Here is a 13,797-nt window from a genome sequence, read left to right as displayed (position 1 = left end):
CCCCATAGCCCTTTACCGTTCTTGTCTTGATAGATGCGATGCGTGACTCAAGCCTTTGTTATTGTTTTTGCATCCGCGTTTGTGAGTTTGTTCTCCTAAACTGTATTAACCGACTATAAAAGTCATGGTTACACAGGTTTGTGTGTTGGCCCGGGTTATACTTCCGGATGGCAATGTTGTGAACCCCTTGGCCAAGCGCATTCTATCTATAGATAGAAAGAAGCTCATAACTTTCCCCATCCGGAGTATAACGGACCAACACACAAACTATGTGTATCCATGAATGTTTATAGTCAGGTTAATACAGTTTAGTGAACATTACTCATAAACGCGGATGGCAAAAAAAAAAAAAAAAAAAAAAAAAAAAAAAAAAAAAAAAAACAATAACAAAGACCTCAGTGACGTCAACTTCGAACTATCTATAACGATAGTGAGTGGGGAAGGGGGCGTTGGCTTAATCAATGGAGCATTCGGCTCGCATGTAAACAAAACCCGATTCTTATCTGTGTCGTCTGGCCCGCGGTCTTTTGCACAGCTTGCGGCCGCAAAATTAGGGAAAATTTTCTGATTCGCATTGCATCGCAAAATTGCACGTTTTGCAAATTTTGACAAATTCTTCGATTCTTTTTTAAAAATTCGGATATGACCTTTTATTTAAGTTAAATAAAAGGTCATATCCGAATTTTTTACTTCTTTATAATAACAATTTCATTGACAGCAATTTTTTATTGTAATTTTGTTTTCCCAACTTTGAGCCTATTTCCAAATCGGCATAATTTCTGGCTTATATTTGCCATTTTTTGTCCCATAATTTTGAGGTTGAAATTACCTAATTCCGCGGGGATATTTTATTACATGTAGTTAGTTGTTAGGTGTGATACAACATATTTAGAAAACTGCAAATTTACTTATTTTCTTCTGCAAAATTCATTATTTTCTTTGCAAAATTTTGAAATATTTTTTTTTTAAAAACCGCGTGGACAGTGTGGTATATATAGTCTGAGGGTTTGTTATTTTCTGAGCCAACAGTCTTCCAAGTGATCGGGCAACTGAATCTAACATAAATCTGTTGGAAAGCGTTTTGTGAATGGTTTACATTACAGAAACAGGAATAAAGTCTCTGGATCTTTTGTCTTTGAAGGACGATTTCTTGTACTGGTGTACACAATGACCTTGTATGGGTATACAATGTTCATTATACAATTTTAATGTATCTATTTATGTCTCTCTTACTTGTGACACATTTTTCATTGTAATTTTATATATATATATATATATTTTATATATATATATATATATATATATTATATATATATATATATATATATATATATATATATATATATATATTTACTTTCATATATGTAGACCTGTCGCTAATATTTGTATGTCATGTTTTTCATGTTTCTTTTTATTCTCTAGAATATATTGTAAAGCGCATCGAGCCCTCCAACGGGAATATGCTCTATATAAGCGCAATCTATTACTATTATTATTGTTATTATTATTATTATTATTATTATTATTATTATTATTATTATTATTATTATTATTATTATTATTATTATTATTATTATTATTATTATTAATTGATACTACATGACAGAATCACTTCAAGGGTTTTCTGCATTGCATTGATACAAATCCTTACCCTCCCCTCCCACCCCACCTTTCCAAACGCATCCGCACACCGTTCTCTCCCATTACCACCACTGTCAGGGTTGAGTCTACACAAATGATGTAAAAGTGATTCAAAGTGGCATCATAATGATCACTCGTCTCACTAAAATTACATCAAATATCTTTTTCCTCCAAGAGATGACATAATTCAAAACTGAAACGAAAAGCAAAATTATTTAAGAAAATTTTTTATTGTCATTTCATTAAACGCTTTGTTGTAAAATCAAAGGACAAAATAATTGTGATTAATTTAAGTAAGTACATTAATTTAAAAAATGGATGGAATGCAAAACAAACTTTATTGCTTTTTTCAGTTTTCCTATTGGAATGAAGCCAAACATGAGCATAGCATTTTATGTTGAAAAATAGTTCAGTTAAAATTCTATATCGACATAATTTATGTTGTAATTATTCTTTTTTAAAAAAATGATAAAATGTATTTGAAGATAATTTATCTTTTACTGCTCATAGCTATATAAACACAAATCTACATTTTAAAAAACAGCAACAAAAAAACTTTGAGTCCCTTTGCATTTTATATTCTAAAAAAAGAAAAGAAAAAGAAGAAAGGAAAAATAAAAATACAAAAAAAAATTAATAAAATTAATAAATTATATAAAAATATTAATAAAATTAATTTTTAAAAACATCTCCGCCCCTCCCCCAAGACATAAAAAAAAAAACAAACAAACAAACAAACAAAAAAAAACAAAAAAAAACCCCCAAAACAAAACAAAAAAACGCACCATCATAGTATTCAAGAAAAAGAACACAAATAAATTTACATATGAAAGAAAAAGAACCCTCAAAACTTCTCTTTAAAATACATTAATGTCTCAGCTGACTAGCTTTAATTGCAAAATAGCACGCATGGAATTTCCTTCATATAACACAATCAGATTGAATAGGTTTTGAAATTGGTTAACAAGACTTGAACTTATAAAACATTCACTTCTAAACGAACTAAGGTTTGATTTTCGATCAATAACCCTGATAACAATTTACACTGTTTATTGTTTACAATTTTACAAACTAATATCATGTAATTTCATATATTTTATCATTTAACTTAGGATCAAATTGCAAATGTTTTAAATGCGTTTATCACCTTCATAATTGTATTTTAGCTTGTCTCCAGAATTTTAAAAAAAAAGAGAATATAGTAAACATTCATTATCCAAAAGGAAAACAAGACATCATATATCATATAATCAATTTGACATTGATAGAACCCTCCATCCCCACCACCGCACACAAAAATAAAATGTTAAAGGAAAACAATCATAAATTTTCTTTCCCCACACCTAATAAGTACTCACAAAAAGAAAAGCTAACAAACCAAAATAGAAAAATGAATATAATTTTCCTTTGATGACTTTTTAAAAGAACATTTATGACAATCCAAACAAAATTAGAAATATGATTACATGAGCAAAATCGTTGTTAAGCAATGGTACTTTTTGAGAAAAAAAAATGTAACAAACATGTACATGTCGTTGACTTTTTAAACAATCCGTTTGTACAAATTATATAGTAAAAAGTAAATAATCGTTGTTGATAATAAATTTTTATGAATAAAAGGAATTTTTCAGGGAATATAAGAAATCCGCACTATCTATCATATATAATAATATTCGAGTGTTAGCACCACAACACAGGCATCATCGCAGTTTGGCTCTTAAGCAAGTGGAATTTCCTGTTTATAGGCATACTTCATGACTTTATCTGGAAATAAAAGTATAACAAACAAAACATCACTCACAAAATGCACACAGAAAATGTAAAGTTATCGTCTATCTATATTCCGTACATGTCAAATTAGAAATTATATTTCTACTAGAATTATTCTTCTCTGAGCAATGAGAATGAAATTTTCGTGATCAGACAACACAATTAAACACACACACGCCCACAGAGAGAGAGAGAGAGAAAGAGAGAGAAGAGAGAGAGAGAGAGTGAGAGAGAGAGAGAGAGAGAGAGAGAGAGAGAGAGAGAGAGAGAAGAGAGAGAGAGAGAGTAGTAGTAGTAGTAGCGTATGGCTACACCTCCAAATTTATTTCGTCAACCCAGCTTCTAAAGTTTTCTTCCGCCCTAAGGACAGTTTCGTAGCCAGCTTCAAGTTTAGTGACTGGACAGTGGAGGATGATGTGATCGCTGGTCTCTGGGGCTGCCTGACATTTCTGGCAGGTATCACTGTTTCGAAGTTTCCATCTGCACATAATTGATGCAGTTCTGCCATGTCCAGTTAAGAGGCGATTTGAGGAAGTCCAGTATTTTGGTTGGATCTTTAATGATGTTTCCACCTCTTGGTGTTTCCCTGTTCCACATTTCTCTCCAGTTTTCCTCCACACTGAAGTCTGCCATTTTTGTTAGGTGGAAAGGTCTTCTCGATTTGAGTCTTGTTGTTGAAGGTGCCTGCTTCATTATTGATTTTATGGGAATGTTGTCTGTAGCTTCGTCAATTCTTGCATGCATCCTTTGATTAGCTTCTTGTCGTCTAAGACTTGGTGGTGCAATGCCGCTCAGTGTTGGGAGCCACTGAGTTGGAGTTGACTTGAGACATCCTGTTATAATTCTCATTGATTCTTTTAATCGGATGTCAATGCGGTTTACATGTGGGCTTCTCATCCAAACAGGGGCACAGTATTCTCCGACACTATAGCACATTGCCAAAGCAGACGAGTAGGCGAGTTTTCTCACCAGGCTGTTTCTTTTTTGCGATTTTATTTGAGGTTCCCTCAATGTGTTTGCGATAATTTAGTTGTCTGTCCAATGTATTGCCGAGGTATTTAGAATTGGGGTCTGGGGGTAGTATTGAGTTATCGGGCTGTGATCTTCAGTTCTTTTGTTGCCTCTCGATTGTTCAAGTGGAAGTTTGTGGATACTGATTTGGTGGTATTCATTTTTAGGTACCACCTATCAAAATATTGTTGCAGGCGGGTGGTGCCTTTGCTCAGAACTTCTTCAATCTCTTTCCAGACAGAGAGAGACAGACAGACAGACAGACAGACAAACAGGCAGAGACGTACAAACTCTTCAAAGTAAATTACTTTCCTGTAGACAAACCATGTTGTCGAAATCATTGAAATTATAGTTCTAATACATGTTTTAAAGGTAAGTAACCCTTCAAAAATATAGCATGGTGTAAGGTATGCACAGTGGCGGTTCTATTCTATTTATAGTGGTGGGCAAAGATGATTCGGTCATATATATATATATATATATATATATATATATATATATATATATATATATATATATATATATATATATATATATATATATATATATATATATTATATATATATATATATATATATATAAAAATATATATATATATATTATTCAACTTTTTAAAAAATAAAATATTTCAACCACAAATAATCACATTCACAATGAAATGACAATACCAGTAGATTTTAATTATTCCAAACGTAATCAAATAGGAATCACGAAAGAGAATACAACAAAAAAAAACAAACAAAAAAACGACGAGACAAAATGCGACAACACCTTGACAATACAAGTCCATTTCGTTCACTCGAAAAATTAAAGAGATGCTTTAATCCCTCAACGGCGAGATTGATGTTTCTGTTACATTTTCAGAAGTGCGTAGTAACTTTAAAGTTTTCATCGAGAAGCAACAACCGCGATATGACTAGAGTTTCATTCAGAGCTCAAATTGCATCATTTTTACTGCTCTCTTGGTGGTTAGAATGATTGTGCCGGTGGTGGTAGTGGTTGGAATAGTGGTAGCGGTGGTGGTGGTGGAGGAGGAGGAGGAGGAAGAGGAGACGGTGAGGGAGGATGTAATTATGGTAGTGGTTTTGGTGGTGCTGTTGGTTAGAATGATAGTTGTGGAGACGATGACGAAAATTATATGATGATGTTGATATTGTTTTTATTGCTATTGTAGTACTTGGTGTTAATGTTGTTGTTGTTGTTAATGATGATGATAATGATGGCAACGACGATGTCGTCGACAATGATGATTACCGTATGATATTACAAAGTTTATTCAATCTTAGGCTTTCGCCATTAAATCATACAATTTGATGACAACATACATGAAAGTGGAAAAAAATGGTAAATGGAACCAAACAATAAATTGATACCATTAATAACCACAAAAAATACAACAACCGTAATACCACCAATAATAATAATAATAAATAATAATAATAATAATAATAATAATAATAATAATAATGATAATGATAATAATAATAATAATAATAATAATAATAATAATAATAATAATAATAATAATAATAATAATAATAATAAATAACAATAATAATATTACCATCATCATTACTACCACCACCATCACTATTACCACCACCACCATCACCATCATTATTACGTTTCCAATCAGTTTTTTCTCGTTTTTAAAAAATTTGATACCTTAATAGACGAAAATTCCGGTGATTTTTTTAAAGGATAGTTAAAATATCTACGATGTTATTAACCCTGAAAACTACGTTTTTTATTTTCCTATTTCAAGTAGGCAGGTCTTCTATGACAAGTATCAGTTCCATAGTAAAAAAAAAGACAAATAAAAACAAAGTTTACTTAATCTTAGGCTTTCGCCAAAAATTCATACAATACAATTAAGACAAATAATGCTACCAATCTCTCCTCATGCATTCGTTAGACTATAACAATAACGACCGTGTTATCTTTACTCCTTACCCAACCAACCCCTAGCCTCTTCATCGCGAACTATCATATGTATGTATTAGCTTCAGGACGGGCAAGTACGGAATCTGCCCACCCTTCCTTTAAAACGTCTTTATTTCCTCTATAACTTAGTTAGAATTCAACTCTCTCCTTTCTCAGAAGAGTATTTCTCATATACTAATTCAATTGTTGAGTAAACCAAAATGGTGGTTGTATTTTATATATTTATTTAGTCGTGACTTCTGAATAAAAGTGTTTTATTAGAGGGAATGCAATAGAAAATACATTGTTTTGCAAAAATATTTAGTCTGGCAATAAAAATACAGCGGTAATTACTTTAAGAATTTTTTTAAAAAGGAACAAATTAATTTGTTTAAAAAAAATAAAAAAAAAAAAAAATAAGACAACAATTTAAATAAATGAATTTTGAGAAGCACTAAAGAAAACGAGAAAAAAAAAAGAAATAATTTAAATGGATAAACAAATATATTAAAACAACACAAGTTAATACTAACTTGATATAATATTAGTAAATTGATAAATTTAATTCAATACTGGAACCTTCCCAATGTTATTACACAATGGTACCAGCACAAGTAAGGCAATAAATAAGAAAAAGTTCGTTTGCCAAAATCTCTATTTAGTGCTCACTGGTTTATAAGGTGGGCTCATTTGAATTAGCCCGACCTAGAACTAGAGAGGCCAGACAGCAAAATCACCGTCAGGCGACGTGACGATGAGATGACGATGTGGGCGGAGTGGAGTGGTTGGGAAAGGGGGGGGGGGTGTGATAAAAAAGAACAGGAGCGTATCCTGGTTTATGCATTACGGGGTGCATGGTGATTCGCAATCTATCAAAAATACATACAAATTGATTTCAGTACGAAGTATCAAGTTTAAGTAGTAACTTTTGAAATTATCTAATTTAAATTAGATTATTTCGGACCTGGTAATACAGCATATAACTTGAAAAAACAGGCTGGTATTTGCCCACCCTGCCCATTATTACCAGCCGTCCCTGGGTATGCAATAAATATTGATGCTATGCATTTAGGTAAAATACTTACAACATCTGCAGCTGGAAATAACATAACAACACACACGCACACACACACACACACACACACAAAAACCAAACCAAACAAACAAAAAAAACTATGTGTAATCTTAAACGTTTATAATCTGATTGATATAATTTAGTGAGAGCAAATAAATAAAAATGGTTGTCTAAAAACAATAACAATTTCGTGCCTTATATTAGCTCGATAAGGGGAAAAGTCGTTACATTGCTTTTAAAACTTACGACAATGAGCACGTCCTTGCTTGGCAGTATCCTGAAACTCATTGCCATTGTAATCGACACACCAACAAGTCAATGGATTCTTGGAGTCGCCTCCTTTACACTGCTCATGCATGTAGTAACCTTCCTTGTCGCAGCGTGGCATGTATATCACTGGCAAACATTATGAGAAGATCCTTGTTATTTAATAAAGAAAAAAGCTAAATAAATAATAAATTTGATAAGGAACCAACTCAGTATAGTATAGTAAAAGGATGAAAAAAAACCAAACAATTTAGAGAGAGGAGAGAGAGAGAGGAGAGAGAGAGAGAGAGAGAGAGAGAGAGAGAGAGAGAGAGAGAGAGCGAGAGAGAGAGAGTGAGAGAGAGAGAGTGAGTGAGTGAGAGAGAGAGAGATAGAGAGAGAGGAGAGAGAGAGAGAGATGAGGGGAGAGAGAGAGAGAGAGAGAGAGAGAGAGAGAGCACGAATGTGTTAGATTTGTCCCAGAAGCTGTCACTTACAAACATTCGGTGTTGTATTTATTCTGAGCCACCTTTGACTTTGTAACTGGAAGAGCCCTAATAACTAGACAAATAACAAAACCGAGTTCTTTTTTTCCTTCTCTCCTCATGTCTCACCATGATTACCTCTTCCATATAATGTTGTGTGTTACAAGTAATCTTACAGAGATTGATAAGTCTTTCCTATTGTTAAAAGGAGACAGCAGGAATGTGGTTTCTTAGATGGATGTTAAGAATCTCATGGACAGAGAAGAAAACTAATAAAGAAGTATTAGAGCAAGCTGAAACTAAAAGGTTACTAATTCGTACAATAAGAAAAAGACAAATGCAATTTTTAGGGCACCTAAATCAACATGAATGTATTGAACATCTTGCTCTCACAGGAAAGATACAAGGTAAAAAGAGTAATGGTAGACAAAGAAAAACATATTTGAATAGTTTGAATAACTGGGTGACAAAGAAAGAGAAGACTAATATAAGTTTTCTGAGGTTATCTGATCAGAGAGATGAATGGCGTACCATGATCACCGATGTCTGGCACAGACTTGGTACTTGAAGAAGAAGAAGATTGTTAAAAGAAAAATTAGGATGAATTCTTTATCTCGACTGACGACCTAGTCATGAAAAAAGAATGTAATTATAAGTTAGGTTACCTGGTTTCTCCAGACTTCCTGATTGCATCCAATTGCTTGTAGCATGGCGGCACTATGAATATAAGAAAAATAGTAGCATTTCATTCTTCAATAAGAAGATTAATGACAATCCAAGCTAAACAAGCATGGCATGGCTCTATAATGTGGCTGACCTCCACACGTCTCTACAGAGATCTTTTCAATTCATTTTTGTTTTTTCATGGTAAGATTCTTATTCTTCATTCCCCCTCACATTGTCTTCATGTTTCAATGTCTAGATGGTGAAGAACACTGTTGTCTTCTTCAGCTCTGTCAAGGGCCCATACAGTTTGGGCTACAGAGGAATGGTACCAGGCCAAAAATTCTCTCTCGCTGTTGCATACTTTGGCCATGTCTGGAGTATATGGTGGGCATCTTCTTCTCCTTCACATGTTTCTCCTATTTTGAAAATCTTGTGCATGTGGTGTTTCGGGAAGTTGTGTTCTGATCGCAGACTAAAGATTGTGACTTGGTCTTTTCTGTTTAATAGTTTGATTGGGTCACTTCTATTGAAGCTTGGGTGCGTCTTGTACCAGTTGGTTTTTGTTACACGGGTAAATGAAATTCCCAATTTGCTTACATTAGAATGAAAAAAAAAAGGGATTATTATTGACATCTTTCATTAAATTTGATTATACTGGATTCTATAAGTGTCGACATGAAGTTGCACCGCAATCTTGAACTCGCATTAAAACATTAACAAGGTCTGTGACTTAAAACAGCAAATGACAGTGTGCCCTTGGGATAGCCAATTTTCAGGTTTCTCTATCCATCCCGCTATGATAGGTTAGCTCATCTGATAAAAAGCACTAAGCAATCAACTACCTTTCTATCAAAAGGGAAACAAACAATCTTTATTGTGCATTCAACACTATCATTAAGGATTGAGACATCCAATTGCCAAACCACATTAACATTGAATTGTTTTCATTACTTTTTCCGATTTGTAAAATTATGGTCTGAAAATGTTGACATCATTTTGTAAGTTCTTTGAAACAATTCAAAATCATGGTTGATGGAGGGTTAATTTCTCTGAAATATAGAAATGCTTTTTTTTTAGAATTACAATAATTCTATGAACTTTGTACAATTTCGATTTAATTATGGATAGTTTTTCAAAACATTCAGTAGTTTATAATGGTTATTTTTTACTTTACATTGCCAAATGGATATAACTGTTTTTATTACCTGCCTGAAGATATTACCTACTAAGCTTTTCAAAATTATGTAGTTAGATGGGCTATTGCATAAGGCAGTGAAAGCGTTCAGCCTTAAATTATATCAGATAATATAAGATATAAACAAATAAACAGCAGACAAGGACACATCTATGCAAAACTATATTCAATATCAGAATATAAACTAATTGAAAAACGCATGCCAAGTTCTGTTGACTCTCTTTCATATATCTCAATTCCTCAAGAATACAGTGGGATAATGAAATATTGGTTTTAAATTTCCTGTGAAATGAGATATTTTGCTTTACCGCGCATAAACAGGAGTAGGAAGGGGTGGGATGGTATGGTATGGAAAGAGTTCAATAGCACATTTTTTTTTTTTCTTAATGGTATGCAGCCTCAAAGGAGAACGTGGTCTGACTAAATGAGTGGATTTATATGATGAAGAGGAGGAGGAGGAGGAGGTGGAGAAGAAGAGGGAGAGGAGGAGGAGGAAGAGGAGGAGGAGGAGGAGAAGCAGAAGAAGAAAAAAAGAAAAGAAGAAGAAGAAGAAGAAGAAGAAGAAGAAGAAAAGAAGAAGAAAAAAAGAAGAAGAAGAAGAAGAAGAATGAAGAAGAAAGAAGAAGATGATGATGATGTCTAAAAAAAAAAAAAGTTAAGCATTGTATCCATTTAAGCCAAACAGGAAAATCAAAGAAAACTCTTTTCTCCAAGAAGCCATAACTTACAGGCTTTAGTAAAACAACAACACCATTCGTCGCTATTAATCTTTGAGTCTCCATTCTTGTCACATGACTCCAGATAAGGCCTCATACACGGCTCTAGGGTATTCTCCTCCATCATGGCCAGCTCTGTGTCTACCGGGTGATCATCGGGGTCCTTGTCCATCTGGTGGAATTGCCACATGGCTGATTTCATACACTGACACTTCTGACCTGAAAGGGATTGGTTTAATACTGATTACACAGAAAAGAATTTGAAAGGAACACATATTCTAATTTACTTTATAATACCTGCTATCTACAGATCACAGGTATGAGATTTACTTGTTATTTTTGTTGCTCTTGTTGTTGTTGTTGTTGCTGTTGTTTATGTGTGTGTGTGTGTATTAGAGTGATTTTGACACAGCCTGGTTGATTTCTTCATTAATAATAAATAATGAAAGGTTAAATCTAGAGCGTGTTCAACATCAAGATTGATTAATAATTAACATTGAACTAAATTTGTTTATGTTAAAAAGCAACAAACTCAGACAACTTCGTCAAATTGTTTCCTTATTAAGGCTAACTAATAACGGTTTGTTTTATAATGAATAGGAAATAGGCAGACAGAAGTTTGGCTTTATTATGTTTACCATTAAATTCTCTGAGTTCCTTCTTTACAGAGACATGTTTGTAGAATTTAGCAATGCTTCCTCCATGGGCTTTGCGAGCTTCGTGGTCTTGTCCATGCAACAAATGGAAAACCAACCCTGCAAACGGGTTTTCATCTGATTCAATTCACTAGTTCCACAAACTGAAAGAAGAATTATGAAAAATAAAATTATAAAGGGAGGGATTATAATATGATAGCCTGTGACTTACTCAGACTATTATAAGTTATAAGCATTAAAAAAAAAAAAAAAAAAAAATTCCCTTTATTCAACCCATGCCATAGGGGGAAATTTGTCCCTAGGGTCTATTCCAAGGGAAGACTGGAATAACCCAGGAGTCAGCCGCAGTGCCAGCGCCGCAAATTGAGCTAAGGCGAGGTGACTTGCTCAAGGCCACACAGCGCAGTGGTGGGTGATCGAACTCGATACCTTTCGGGTAGGAAGCAAAGGACCGTTCCGCTGAGCCACGCTGCCTATGCTACCTTTTATATTTCATTGATAGAAAGTAATAGTTGTGACAGCTAATGACTTGTCTGACTGGGAATACAGTAAAAAAAAATAAACATGGAAATGAAATAAAATAAAAACTCACAAAGCAAAAACAAAAAAAATAAAATAAAAACATAACAAAACAAAACAAAAACAAACATCCAAACTCCAATAACTTCGGACAAACAGTGATGTGAAGCCAAATTTATATATTCAAGTTTAGATATTGTAAAGGGAGCCCTGATAGCCAAGTGGTGAGCCACTATCCTCAACAGAAAATGGGCCAGTTTTGATCCCAGATACATAGCTGCTCATTAACATGAAGACACCCTTGGAAAAAATAATTTCGAGTCATTAGTTTTATTTGAGACAGGGAGAGGGGGGGGGGGGGGTAGGTTGAGCCACTATCCTCAACAGAAAATGGGCCAGTTTTGATCCCAGATTACATAGCTGCTCATTAACATGAACACACCCTTGGAAAAAATAATTTCGAGTCATTAGTTTTTTTTTGAGACAGGGAGAGGGGGGGGGGTGGGTTGAGCCACTAACCCTCAACAGTCGAGTCATTAGTTTTAATTGAAAATCTTCAGAGGCAGGTAGAGGGGGGCAGGTAGAGGTTTAAAATTATTGGTAGATGATGTATATATACACAAATAAAAAATGAGAACAATAATAAACTTTTGCAGAAAGACCTTGATATTAAGCAACTGGAGAAAAATGGAAAATGAAATTTTGGTCTAGATGAAAGTCAGGAGTTGAAAATAACTAATGAAGATAAACCAATAAAATCCAACTAAATTACTCATGACAAAATAAAAAAACTAAACAAAAACAAAACAAATAATATACAAAACAGCAAGCTCACTTGGATAAAACAAACTAAAGAAGTGTGAAAGAAGGCAAATCTTGTCCAACTGAATCATAACAATCTGTCCAAAATCAATTAAAGAAATTAATATTATGATAAAACCCTCATTAAAACCAGGGGGACGAAGTGGTTGAGTGGTTAAGGCTTTGCACTGTGACCCGGAAGGTCCCAGGTTCGAGCCCAGCTTCAAGCACTTTCGTTTCTTTCCTTGGGCAAGATAATTAACTCCCAATTTGCTCACTTAGACAACATGGGTGATTCCTGTTGACATCAGACATCTTGTTTGATGACTTATCTATATTCCTTCGTGGAACGCCTAGGCGACGATATATTATGATTTGAATTCATGCCATGAAAACCAAATTGATAAAATTGAAAAAGCACAGAAAAATGCAATACATATAGTAAAACAGACAAAACACAGGAAACTTTGATAGATATCTCATATGGAGTAAAGGCTAGGATTAAAATAATAACTTTAAACACAGGATTACAGATTTGAGTCTGAATTTTCTTCCATCCAATACTGATAATCCTTTCTTGTTCCCAAAGACCCTCCACTTATGGAAAAACCTACCACCTTGTACTTTGTTTTTGGGCAATATTGAGACCTTTAAAAATGCACCTCAAACTATTGGGAAGGTTCAACAATTTTTCTTTTTTCTTTTTCTTTTGAATACACAACATCTATAGTAATATTCAGTTTGGCAGTCAGTCGGCTTCTTTAAAGAAGAGGAAGATATGTCACCCTAGATGAAAGAAGCGCAATCTAAATCAAACAATATGATATACCTTCCTGATTTACTAAATTATTAGAAAAGGGTGTCAATTTAATTAATTCAACCAAAAATAGACCTGATTAATTCCATCAAAATCTTTTGACACCTTTGCCATCCTGTTTTGTGATTTTAAAAAAAAATGGACAGACCAAGGAGAAGTAAAAAAAATTAATTCATATCTTATTGGCCTTGTTTATTCACCTTACAACGCCAATATCATATTATCTCATTCGTCGTAGTGTTTCATTTATCCTGTTTTGTTGATAAAGGGAAAAAC

The 13,797-nt window shown here is 33.7% G+C and overlaps 2 protein-coding genes across 2 annotated transcripts; both read right to left on the bottom strand.

Annotated features, from left to right (window-relative positions):
- Positions 1–1,851: 1,851 nt before the first annotated feature.
- Positions 1,852–7,814, bottom strand: LOC144961006 (testican-1-like). Its single transcript, XM_078894356.1, has 2 exons — positions 7,667–7,814; positions 1,852–3,405 (listed from the first exon to the last, which is right to left on the bottom strand). The coding sequence occupies exons 1-2, from the start codon at positions 7,806–7,808 to the stop codon at positions 3,359–3,361; spliced, it is 189 nt and encodes a 62-aa protein (XP_078750482.1). The 5' UTR covers positions 7,809–7,814; the 3' UTR covers positions 1,852–3,358.
- Positions 7,815–8,812: 998 nt separating this feature from the next.
- Positions 8,813–12,802, bottom strand: LOC144961007 (testican-2-like; the record flags this gene model as incomplete). Its single annotated transcript, XM_078894357.1, has 4 exons — positions 8,813–8,868; positions 10,741–10,947; positions 11,367–11,483; positions 12,739–12,802. Coding segments are annotated over 4 exons (444 nt in total), but the record flags the coding sequence as incomplete, so codon positions are not given.
- Positions 12,803–13,797: the final 995 nt, after the last annotated feature.

Source organism: Berghia stephanieae, unplaced genomic scaffold (genome assembly GCF_034508935.2).
Source record: "Berghia stephanieae isolate SIO BIC M18660-M18661 unplaced genomic scaffold, UCSD_Bste_1.3 scaffold1221, whole genome shotgun sequence".
NCBI lineage: Eukaryota > Metazoa > Mollusca > Gastropoda > Nudibranchia > Aeolidiidae > Berghia > Berghia stephanieae.
Note: the sequence above shows the minus strand (reverse complement) of the source record. Positions and strands in the feature narration are given on the sequence as shown.

What these genes read in the sequence shown, in the direction of transcription:
- LOC144961006 (XM_078894356.1), bottom strand. Translation starts at nt 7,808, where the DNA reads ATGCCACGCTGCGACAAGGAAGGTTACTACATGCATGAGCAGTGTAAA. An exon ending in GCAAGGACGTGCTCATTGTC is followed by an intron (nt 3,406 to 7,666) that starts GTAAGTTTTAAA and finishes TTTTATTTCCAG; the next exon opens with ATAAAGTCATGAAGTATGCC.